This window comes from Corvus moneduloides, chromosome 5 (genome assembly GCF_009650955.1).
Source record: "Corvus moneduloides isolate bCorMon1 chromosome 5, bCorMon1.pri, whole genome shotgun sequence".
Taxonomy (NCBI): domain Eukaryota; kingdom Metazoa; phylum Chordata; class Aves; order Passeriformes; family Corvidae; genus Corvus; species Corvus moneduloides.
In genome coordinates, this window is record NC_045480.1 from 28,666,672 (window position 1) to 28,679,440 (window position 12,769).

General features: G+C 38.4%; 1 protein-coding gene across 9 annotated transcripts in view; it reads right to left on the reverse strand.

The window, feature by feature from the left end:
* Window positions 1-12,769, reverse strand: part of DLC1 (DLC1 Rho GTPase activating protein) — a 221,029-nt gene that overhangs the window by 19,679 nt on the left and 188,581 nt on the right. For all 9 annotated transcript variants that reach the window (XM_032108494.1, XM_032108490.1, XM_032108493.1 and 6 more), the window contains 2 exons: window positions 5,873-5,944; window positions 2,750-2,831 (listed from right to left, as the gene is read on the reverse strand). In XM_032108494.1, the coding sequence (XP_031964385.1) occupies window positions 2,750-2,831; window positions 5,873-5,944 (154 nt within the window). The remainder of the gene's footprint in view (window positions 1-2,749; window positions 2,832-5,872; window positions 5,945-12,769) is intronic.

Consider the following 12,769-nt stretch of genomic DNA (forward strand, 5'->3'; position numbering starts at 1 on the left):
TGCCATATGCTATCTCTGTAGTTCAAGTCTCAACCCCTTTTCCACTTGAAACATTTTCCATAAAAAACATAGTGGGGTGAGTTAAAGTTAGCTTAATTTTCCTGCTTACATTAATAAGATTATTAAATGATAATTAACAATACTGTACAGATGTAAACTATCATTTAAAATGCTTCAAACTTAAAAAAGAAATCCCTGTCACTGTGATTTCTACAGTCTTTTTTAATACAATTATTTCACATGCAGTTATCAGAACAAGGTAATTAGAAATTCTGGGAAACACTGGCTGTTACATAGAAAGCAGATTCTCAGCACAGACCACTTACTTATTTTGTTACCATCCACTGTGTACAGCGTTCACTTGGCTCTGTGCTGAAAGTGCAAATAACTCCCAAAGTATTCTGATTTTCAGTCAAGAAATGGTGATAGACTTACAGTTGTGAAACTGTTCAAAGTCTTTACTGAGCAAACCCCTTTCCTGTTTACACACTGACCGTGGCATGAGTCAAAATAAACCCAGGCTACAGGCAGAAAGGCAGCATTCCAAACGATGTTCTTCTCCACGGTTTTTAGTGGGCTTTGCAAAATTAAACAAGGAGGTGCGGAAAAAAAACCCTAAAGGTGAAAATGTTGTGATAATGTACTGCTTTTGTCTAACACACAAGGTAAAAGGCCAAATTCAGACATCTGAGGTGCTTAACTGAATTACTTCAATTTTATTTTGAGGTGGTATCTGAATGTTTCTGGAGATACTTCAGTGTCAGTTTTAAAGTCATTTTGTAAAAGATAACTCTGATGTGCAAGCCACAGGCTTCAGAATGATACAGTTCAACCCTTAAAATCTTTGTCTCAAGCTACAGTAAGACCAGTGGATTCTTACATATAAATATTACACATGCATATTACACAGAAAACAATCTGAAAATAAAAATCTGTTATTTTACAATCAGTAGCATTATTACAGGATTCTTATGTTCACAAAACAACTATATACATGTATAATTTTGGTTTTCTCACTTTTATTAGAAAATTTACAATGTGTACTTCCATTGGACACAGATCTTTTTACTTTCCTTGGTGTTCAGAAAAAGTGCTGTTTTTATGTATCATACTAACAGCAAATCTCACAGAGATATGGAGTGCACATTGCTACTTTCATCAGAGAAAAAATCTGCTACCTTTTTTCCCTGTATAATTAATTAATCCTGGGTTAAAAAGTATTCTTGGAGGTGAGCACCAAATGCAAAATATGCTGCCTTGACTGTATTTTGTTTTCCTGGTGAGGGACGACCATGCTTCTGGGAATCAGCATTTATTCTCATTGCTGTACTTTCTGTTCATTCACTTCACAAGTTCCAGGGAACACAAATAAGTAGACCAACAGATCAGATTTAAATATTGGTGGAATAGATGTACCACACTTAAGTAAGGCACATCTTGCATGAATTTAACATTAATGAGATTTTTCCCCTCCTAATGACTGGACAAAGAAATCTGTTTTCTTAGTTTGAAAATCCTGTAAATATTTCTGAAGAACTTTAAATTCCAGTCCCTCTCTTTCCCCTCCAAGTATGGCAGTGATGGCATGAGAACACTATTAACTTAAAGCTATTCTTAAAAGGGTTTTGTAATTCATTAGAATTACTGACATTTAGAGTTGCAGACACCATGTATGCAGTATCCAAAAGCATTCATTTTGCAGGCAGTTTGGAAAGCTGCCATACTGAAGGATGGGGCCATGAAACTGCACTTATTTCTAGGTAATAGAAGATATGAGAAGTTAAAGCTTTTTTCTTTTGCCATTTAAGATTGTGGACTCACACTAGAGGAGGTAACTGATGGATGGATTAATGTTAGCTGATGTCAGATGGGGCCATTGTGATTGCTTTTATGACCAAACGGGTAATGCTGGGGCTGTAGTTCTGTAAAAAAAAAACTGCTAGACACCAGCAAGTCTTGCTCTCTCTTTTTCTCTACCTACCCCTTCTCCTGCTTCTGCAGCTGGCTGTGGGGTCCTGCCCCATTCTTCACACTTACTGTGAACTTCATTATGCTTTTCCACTGATTTACTTTACTCACCCAGGAAAGGACTATCAAGACTCTTTTTGTGGGGTGAGCCAATTGAACTGGTTTGTGGAAGGAGCCCATAAACAACAAAGATAAGTTAATGTGAGCATGTGGCTGAGGGCAGGCCTGTCTTTGGAGTAGTGATAAACTATTAGATTCCCTTACATTATCCCTTTCAGCCATACCCATGTTACACAGGGTGATGCACTGAGGCCAGCATGAGGGTTTGTATATAGAGCATTTTGTATACACAGCATTTTGTTTGTATACACAGCTGTCCACCAAGGTAAGAGAGTGATGGAGTGCACCAGCATCGCTTTGCTAACACTGTTCCCAAAACCCAATTCCTGTGTGGGAATTGGTGCTGCAGTTGTATGTGCAGATGGCTATAGCCAGCACAGTTCTACTTTCACATGCCTAACTAATTTGGGAATTAGGAAGGAAAGCAAACAAAGAAGAATAATAAAAAATATGCCTATGAAATCCCTTTCACAAAGATTCCTGCTACTCTCCTCCCAACATTTTTTAAAATAAGATCCCCACACATCACTTAACCCAATAAAGTATTGTAATGAAAACCACAAACTTTCCTGTGTCTTTTTTTGTTGTGCTTTTTCCAGGTACTTTTTATTACGCAGGAAGGGTTTTGTTTCAAAATGCAGTGTGATTTTTATTCACCTACCTGCATAATGCCTCAATAGCATCTCTGTCCAGAAAGTCGTGCTCTCGCTTGACTAGAGCAATGTCAACTGGAAAAAGGAGATCTGTAGGAAAAGAAACAGATGGAATCAAAGTGACACTTATTCCCAGTGATGCGTTATTTCAAACAACCAGCTGCCTTCAGTTGAGCTCATCAAGATGCCAGTGATTGGTACTTCTTAGGTAAACACATGCTATCACCTCAAATGCCAGAGGTGCTTCCTTTTCATCTACAAATTTTTGACATGCAGCCTTGATAACTGAAAGTTCATATACAGAATAGAGGAAAAATTGTTAAAGCAGAGATGAAACAATGGGAGACAGAAAAAGGCAAATGCAAGCTTCCCTATCAGACATCAGAAGTGCAAACTAATTCAGGCTAGCTTTATTTAAAATAAATGTGCAATCTCCATCAAAGTACTAATATCTCACATTAAAGAACAAAGGTCAGTAAATGCCAAAACTCTGAAAGAATGAAAAAAAAAGCCTTTAATCTCCTTAGCTGTTAATCAAGCTATTTAAAAGTTTGACACTGATACATTATTGAGATACGGCTTGAAATGAAAGCAAGCCAAGCTGCGTGGAGACCATACTGCCTCCTTTCCTTAGGAGATTATTTGGGTAAACAACTGGGAGAGTGAGGGGGAGGAAACAATGTTGGCAGAGAACTGAAAATTTACTTCAGCTCTGAAGCAGCAAACACATATATATTATTTACTGTACTCCACAGATTCCTGACTGTCACACAGGTCCTGATCTGGCATTCCTTGCACAGCTAAAACTCCCACCCGAAGCTGCTGGTTGTTCAGGGCACACAGAAATACAAGGTCAATCTATGAACAGACTGCTGCAGTTGCATACAATTTTCCTGATCCCAGTAACTTCCTGTGAATTTTTTAATTTCTGGAGACTGGGAAGAATGAGCTGAAATGAGGAAAAGAATTAAGACTGATATTAATTTCTAGAAAGATATTTTCTATACTAACAGAAAATGAACTATATGAATTCTATGAAATTAATTAATTTTCTATAACAACAGAAACGAGTTCTACATCCTCATTTTCATAGCACTATAGAATGGTTTGTGTTGGAAGGACCTTAAAGTTCATTTAGTTCCAAGCCCCCTGCTATGGACAGGGACACCTTCGATTAGATCAGGTTTCCCTAAGAGCTGTCCAACCTGCCCTTGAACACTTCCAGGGACAGGGTATCCACAGCTTCCACAATTGCCTCAGGAATTCAAATTCTTCAAAATGCTAGGAATTCTGTATTTTCTACAGAAAACTGCGGTTTTAGCAAAGCAACTGACAAAGGTTCACTGATTAATCTCCCATATCAAATGTGCTCTGTGTGGGAACAACCCACATAGGTGACTTCTCAGAACTCTTGTACGATACCCAATTGATTCATAGGTCTCCCCGTCACTATTTTAAGTAGAAAGTACAAGTAAAGAGGGTGAGCACATTCAACCGGTATTTTTTAGCACTGCTGATGTAAGTTTTTCCACTGGGAAAGTTGTATCTTAGAATGTCCACAAGAGAACGTGGGAGAACTTAAGTGAAGGAGGTGACTTGAAAGAACTTGATAGTCTGCATAAGACCATTTTTTTAACAGTTAATCTATGCTATTGCTGGCTTTGTTGTTGCTGCTGCCAGGGGGGCTTGCACAGGACAATGGTATATTGTTTTTCAGTAAGGACAGCTGTCCTTTCAATGGGTATGGCTGGCCTTGCTCTCACAGCTTCTCTCTCACCTCTGTGGTCCTTTTGATGTTAGACAGGACATGCTGTTACAATAGAAACTTCATGTAAGTTTAGAATCTCTAGGTAGGGCAATGTTTTCTGAACGCAAGTAATTTATTAGGGGATTTATGACTCAGTATAATAAAAAACCCACAAACCCACATAATCAGCTGAAAGTTTTGCCTCAGTTGTAATGAAGACTGGAGGTACAGTTACAGCTCCATATCCCAAGAAAACCTTGGCATCTCCATGAGAACACAAAAAAAAGAAGGAAGGAATAAAAGAAAAAATAAAAGGAAATTTAATTTTTGAACAGGCAAAGGAAAGTCTTGCCAAGTGCTGCTTTTGAAAGTGCTATTATGATCTCGTATTGCCAATGCAGCTGCAAATCAAAGCTCAACAAGATCATTTTTCAAGGTCAGCTCAGCATTTGCTGTAATTTTCAGCAGTTATTCACTGTAAATAACAAACTTTCTATGCTCGTTCTTACAAGCAGCAGCTGGATTTTGCTTTGTAAAAATGAAGAGGCAGTTAAGAGTGCACAATAATTGCACTACAATGAAAGTAATTTTAAGTGGTGTGGGGGAAAATTCTGAACAATAATATAAATATAGATACATAAAAAGGATATCACACTTTAAAACAAACTTCTGTATGCTACTCTGCATCGGAGTGTAAGAAATGTATGCCAAACCTGCAGGTTTCTAGCAGGTTGGAGAGGCAGCAAAGACAACAATTCTAATTGAGCAAAACTAAAGCAGACACACAGAGTGAATTCATCCCAGAGAAGGACAAGTGTCTGCAGGAGGTAGCCACTCCTCTGAGGAGCTTCTGTGCAACAACAGCTTGTATGTTCTTTTTCCCCTCATAGTAAGCCTGTGTCTATCTCCGACCCAAGTCGTTCTGAAAAAACACACAGGACTTGGGAATCATGAGGCAAACAGATGTACCCATGCATATGCAGAATTCCCTACTACTGTTCCATTAGGAGAGTTGGCCAGTGGAGCTGGACACAGCTTTTTTATTTCTTCAAGACTGGGCATGTAGCAGTGGATGACTACGTTCCTTTCTGTTCTAACCAGAGGGAACGTATCACTGTACTAACATTTACATTTGTTCTATGATGATGTTTGGAAGATTCAGACTAAAAGAAAAACCTGAAAAAAGTTCAAAACTCTTGAGTGCTTCAGAGTCTCATTGGGTTTGGTACACCGATGTGTGTGGTGGATACCAGAGAGCAGACCAGTCCCTAAAAGTCATGGTATGTACTGGAACTTCAGTTGTGCCCCTGAATCTCATTTATTGGTGAATATGACATCTTATTGTCCAAAAGTTGCTGGGGGAGGATCGAGTTCAGGTGCCTACCTTCATAAAGCTGCGCATACTGTGGGAACCCAGCAGCCCGCAGCCAGTCACAAGCTTCCTTGGCCTCGATTTCTGAAAGAGGACAGAAACAAGCCACCCTCCGATTAGTGATCTGCAAGGAAAGAAATTCCTCTCTACCACTTCTACTATCCCCATTGCAAAATAAGCACAAAGGTTTTCAGAAACTTTGAACTGAGACACACGTTTGCTTATCTCAGTTTGCTTTTCTTCTCACTATCAAACATATCTTAGATTCTGGAAAGTCACTAGCACTCAGCTGCTGTTTATCAACAGCTCATCATTTTAATAGTTAGAGAAACAGGCACAAATGAAAACTGCAGCAGTTATGGATTACCCTGTACAGGTTTTTTTACACTAGAAAAAACAGCACTGCAATCAACATGAGCAGCGTTTGTTCAGCAAATCTTATGGTACTCTTGGCACAACTACTTTGTCTTGACAGAAATTCCTCGCAGAGCTCGCATTACTGTGCACTTTAACACCTTGTAGACAGTACTGACAGACTCAAGCCCAAGAACAGATGACACACTGTACTGCAGCTCATTCAAGCACATATTTACTACCCAACAAGAACCTAGTTTCACTGGAAGTCTACAAGGCATTTACGAGTTACCTGGTATACTACAGGAAGGTTTCCCTCACACTGCCTAAAACAGCATGCCACAGAATTATATTATTCACACACATATATATTACACTGAAAGAAAGTAATATTAGTCTGTGAATAAATCACATATAAATTCATTTTTTACTTAATAGAAGTAGAGATAAATAATATGTTATCGTATTAGCTCAAACTAGAAAAATATAAAAGGTATTTAGGGTATTCTACAAGTGTTGAAGAAATGGATTGGGCTAACTATGTTCTTCAAAAAATTCAATAAAGTGATACTGGGAATTCAGCTCCCTGCTTAGAACTGATCAAACAAACAATGAGAAATCAGAAACGATTAAAGTTTGTCTGGCTTTGATTATATTCACTGTTCCTGATGGACCAGGAAACAAAAGCTTCACTATGCACAACTCAGTACACAATTTTGCCACCTACTTGGAGAGGATACTATGGCTCCCTGCTACAGAAACCATGCACAAAGGGGCTCGCTCAGAATTGCTCCAAATACAGGTTACTGCACACAGGGCATTGAAGAGCCAAACACAACATAAGTAAAATATCACAAGATTTTGTCATGCTATTAAATATTCCCAGTGAGATAGATACACAAAATTGGATGAAATGGCAGGCACCTTTTAGCGTCTCCAAAACAATAGCAAATCCCCTTTAATTTTCCAAATCGCTACAATAGTGCTGAAATAGTTGTGCGTTGCCAGACTACTTGGCTAAGACACATATCCAAACCAAGGGGTTAAGGTGAGCCAAAACACAACATTCCAGATAAATAAACATCTAAAAATCCACTCCTGTTGAAGTCAGGACAAGCAGGCATTTGTGCAACTTGTGTTTGCTTCACCTTTGGGTTATGGGACCACATGAGAACAAGCACGTACCAACATATTGACTTAGCTACTGATTAAGAAAAGGCATTATTCAATTCCAATTGCAAGCAATTGTAAAGTTTTGCTTAAAGTAGTATTTTAATTTCAGTATGCTACGGAAATACATGGGAAATTTAATAAAGAAGAAAAAAGTATCTAAAACATATTTGAAACTTGTACTGCTAAAGCAAGAACAAACAACATGATAGATTAATATTTCAGAAGCAATTAAAGTAGTAAAGCAAAAAATCTGCAACTAATTTTTAGAGTACTTAAAATAAAATGCAGTATCTTATAGGTCACATTCTGCAGAAGTATCTGGATTGAATGAGAATTTTATTTGATTTAAAACTAGAAAAAAAATTATCCTAGATAACAAGCACTTAGAAAAAAATGCAGGGAGATGCTTGCAGTGCAATTGAAAAAAGTGTGAGATTCCTGACTACTACAGGCACTGTTCAATGTGTTTAAATATTTGTTCACAGGTCCTTTACTGAGTGCCCCAGGTATATGACCCGTAAATTATTTCTAGAGCTAGAAAATTATGAATATGCATTTATCAGACTTTTTTTACCATTCTCTATAGAGGCCTTGTGTATCTTTTCCCCAAATATATATGCCAGTTATGTGGAAGTTACATTTTATGGGTACCCAGGTGTTATGTGCCTTTGGGATTTTCAGAGCATATTTGCTTTCAAAATACCTTTGAGAATCCCCCAAGAAGTCTACCTAGGCAATGAAACACCTGAGGTTTTCCTGTCTGGCCACAAGAATTCCAGGGAACAATAAAACACAAGTGCTCCTGTCCATGGATTAGGCTATGTAAATGCCTAGGGTTGGGTACGAGACAGTGCAGAGCCTTTAAAAGCCATATTTGCCCCATTTTCATAGAGCAAGTTGCAAGTCCTGTTGCAAGTCCTGGAAGAGCAAAGGGCTGCAAGTCCTGTTGCAAGTCCTTGGAAGGGTGAAGGGTTTTGAGTACTATCTTGAACAAGGGGCCAGTGAATCCCCTGAGACCAGGGCTCTCTCCATGTCATCTCCATCCACACAAAGCATGTGTAAGAGAGGGACATGATGGGTACAGGTGACAGAGTGGAGGTGGGACCTAAAAAAGTAGCTCCTCTGTCCAACTCCAGTTGGCCAAACTCAGGATTCCTACTAGACTGTACTCCTATGTGGTATGACCAGACAAATTGGAAGGTAGTATTTTAACCCCATTTCCCTATCTCAGCCTTGTTGGCTACTGATGAGCCAGAATATGAACAAAACTCTATGTATGTGAAATTCAGGCAGATCAAAATATGGTCAGAGGGAGAATCCAGCCCAAGGTGCACTGAATAAAGCTGCACAGAAAGCCGAATACACTGAACAAGCTTCCTCACATAAGAGACACAAATTTAAACAGCTGAGAGCTTGTCTAGGTAAAAAGTTCATTACCATAGCTTAACTGGAATCTGTGAGAATAAAATACATTGGTTAAACCTGAGGTTCTGGCCAAGTCATTTAAACTACCCTAGAGGAAGAAGCTCTTTCCCACAATTTCCAAATTCCAGCTTCCAGCTCAGCAGCATTAGCCCTGGGACTCTTGGTTTGCTAGCTGCCAGTTTCATATCCAAGTGGACATAAGAATATTTATGTGTAAGTCCTTGTCATCCTGATCAATGGCAATCAAGATAATAAGATACAAAAAAAGAACAGGTCTTCCAAAATCAGGTTTTCCAACTTCTTCTAAAAAGATTTAGAAGGGACAGAGCATTCATTAGCCTTTGTTCAGTATCCCATGAGAGTATAGATAATTATCTGAGCTATGAACACACTATCAAGCACAGCATTTGCTTGGTTGGGGCCAGCTGATAGCCACAGGGAGAAGAGGAAACTTGTAGAGGAACTCTACACTGCTTTCCAACCTATTTTAGGAAAGCCCTACTTCAGCCACAATTTGCAAAGCAATTTCTGATGAAGATCTGGCGGCTGAACTGATAAGTTGCTGCAGGCAAAGGACTGGTCTCACTCTCTCCTTCCCACTCCATCCCTGCAGTGCCACTTCCTTTCTGAATCAAACATCCTTGCCAGTTAAAACCTTTACAATAAACTACCATTCAGTATACATTCCAAGCAAGAAATGTATGTGCAGCTTTTCAGACGTGCATCCTGTGCCCTCCCCCAGCAGCAGGAGGTTCTTGTACGAAAAACCGCTGGCAAGAAAGAAATTGTGCTATTATTTCTAAGTGTCCCGATACAAAAAAAATCCCAAACCTCTTAGAAATTAAAACAAAACAAATTAAAAAATCCCCACCCAAATCCCCAAAAAATCCAAAAAGAAATACAATGAAGTCTTTATTCTTGGTGTCGTGTAAGCAAACAGCAGGCAAATGTGTTAAAGAGGAAACAGGAAATTTTTATTGGAAACAGCTTTATTTGTTAGTCTGTTTTACAAAGCAGGCCTCCATGCTCAAATCAAGGGTAGGAGTTCCTTTTGTGCATGGTTGGGAACCATTAGTCCTTATTTACCCACTTCCAGGGGGATTAGGAGGACTCAATTCTTCCCCAGAGTAGTAAATTAAAATGGGAAAGTCTAACTTCCTTTTTGTTAAACTTTGGCTAATCTTGGTTCCTGGCCTTGTAAATTCCCAAGTTTAGACCTTCAGCGCAAAAATATCTCAATTCACACCTTGCTTGATACTGCAGTTGCAGAAGGGAGAACTGTAAGATGTCTATAGTCTTTTGTTTAATGATACCTTCTTTCCCATAGACAATAAAAACACACAGTAATGTTGTTCTTTCAGGAAAAAAAAAAATCACCTTTGCAGTCCAGTTAAGACAGCAACATTGCTTACTTTCATTCTTCTTTTTTGCTTCCATGGAATAACATGCAATTTAAGCACTAGCTCTTTCAGGGTCTTCAGGACAAGGTACAAAGCAGATGTATCTTTGTACAGTCATGCATTGACTCAATTTTCACCTAAGTGCTAAACATATTACGAACAGTTTTTCCAAGCAGATGGTTTTCTCTTGCCTCAACTCAGATGCCTTTACAATCGTATTAGCACCTCCACACATCAGTTCAACTCATCTCACCTTTTGGCTCTGTTAAAGAGAGAAGCTTGTAAAAATCTGTAGTGAGACAGGCAAAATCAGCACAATCAAAATCAAATTTCAGAAAAAAATGGGCTTCACTGCTTAAGGTTTGCTTCAATGTAATACATAAAAACTGGGTTTTTTGAGCTTCTTAATTACATCTTGGTCCTAATTTTTAGCTAAGTGATTCTATTTGAAATTCACTATTTGGCTTTTCTTTCGGAAGAGAAAAAAAAAAAACTTGTAGAAATTGAATACAAAATCATCTTCCTGAATTAGCTTGCAGGAGAAGCTCTCCCATACAGTGCAGAGAACATGATTTCAGATTTTCATGAAAGCTGGAGATGAACACACTCTCTCCTTACTTTAATGCCTAAAACTCCATAAACTATCTGCATGTTTTCTAAGGCACAGAGGAGCACATGGAGCACACAGAGCACAAAGGATTCTTCCCCATCCAGGACTGATGGTCCGGTTTAATGGCTGCAAATGGCTTGCATGCTCTTTTTCCGTCTATATCAGAAATTATCTCTCCCTACATGTCATGTCCTTCTGAAACTTCTGGTGCTTCGCAAAATTATTGTTCAACTCAAAAACACTGTCCTGAGCTATTAAGAAACTTGAGATCATTCGGGATCATATTTTTTAAGACCAGCTGTGGTATATGTGAGAAATACTCTTATTTGGATAGAATTCCACTGCACAAGTACAAGCAATCATTTTTCCTAGTGCTTGAATTGCATCCCTGACATGTGAATTGTGGTCCCAACATTAGACCGGATCACACTACCCAACCACTCAGTCTACAGATACATGAAGGCAGATGTGAAACCTGAGACAAACCGGGGAAATAACTGCACTATGGCAGCTGTCTACAAATGAGCAGGCCAGGCACTGAAAATGATAAATCAGTTCTGTGTAATGTCATATGCCTGCAGCCCTTTAAAGCTGGGACAGTATGACTGACTTCATAAGAGTAAGCCTGTTCTGTGTCCATGGCCTCAGACGGTTTTCACTTTGAAGATATGTGACTGTTGCTTGAAAATAATTAAATTCCTTCTTATAAGTCTGTTTTTTCTCAGACTTATATTGTTAAATATTCTTTAGGCAGTATCATTGACTTAGTGCACCACACCTTTCAAGAAAGTAGCACATAGCAAAGGCCTAAAGACAGCAAAAATACAATTAGTGAAGAACAGGATTTTATAAGGATAATGCCCTCAAACACAAACTTGGGAAGCTTGTCAATAAATGTTCAACCACTAAAAACTAGAGCATTCTGAAAATCCCATTAAAAGCTCTTGCAAATTTCTAACACATTTGGAATTTCTTTTAATTCTAAGAGAAAAATCTAATCTTATACAACTGTTCTAGAATAGTCTGACATATTCAGTCCATGAAGGATGCATTTCTAGAAGAACCAGTGAGACCAAGAGAATATAAAGCATAGCTTTCAAACTGATTATGAGCTTGCAGGTTTTGAAGTGAAAGCTAACAACCCAAGAGAGTCACTTTTCTCCTTTCACCTTCAAAGTGTGAGTTACATTTTGCAATAGCAGCTGCCTTTTTTGATGTGCTCCTGTATTTCACTGTGCTTCAATTTACCTTCTACAGTCAAACGATACATGCTGTGATCTCCATTTACCACTGCCTGTCTCAGCAATCAATTTAAGCCAGTATGGATGCATGTGCAATTTTAAGAAAATATCTCTTATTAAAAACTTTCAGAGGGGTGGGGAGAGGGGAACTCACAAACTCTTGAGGGAAACCATATGTGACACAAAATACATATACTGCTTTCTAGTCATAAAACCCCTAGAAATGGTGATGAATGTTACTCAGATATTCCACAACTATATGATGACGACTAAAAAAATACTCTCTTTGTGTTGTCTCCTGCTGGCTTTGGGTTAAACATGGGACTGACTGACTTTTTCAAGTTACAGAGCCTTGAAGCAAGACAGTAACTATGCAGTTGATGTTATGTATAAACCACAGGTCACTGGGAGAAGAAACAGAGTATGTTTGGAATTTGTGTGGGAACAGATGAAGAAGTAAGGAAACAGATGTTTAAGATCATATATTGATGTTTTCTCTGAAAAAAAAGCAGGAAGCTTGAATACTCTTTTTTTTTTTTTTGGTCAGCAGAACTTTTGAAAAATGCAAATGGCTTACTTCCACTGATAGGATTTAAGTTTGTTTATTTCCTTATTGATGAAAGCTAAATAAAAATAAAAATAAAAAGTTAAAAAAAAAAAAAAAGTGACTGGTTTCCAAAATACCCACAGAGGTGTATGTTGGTTG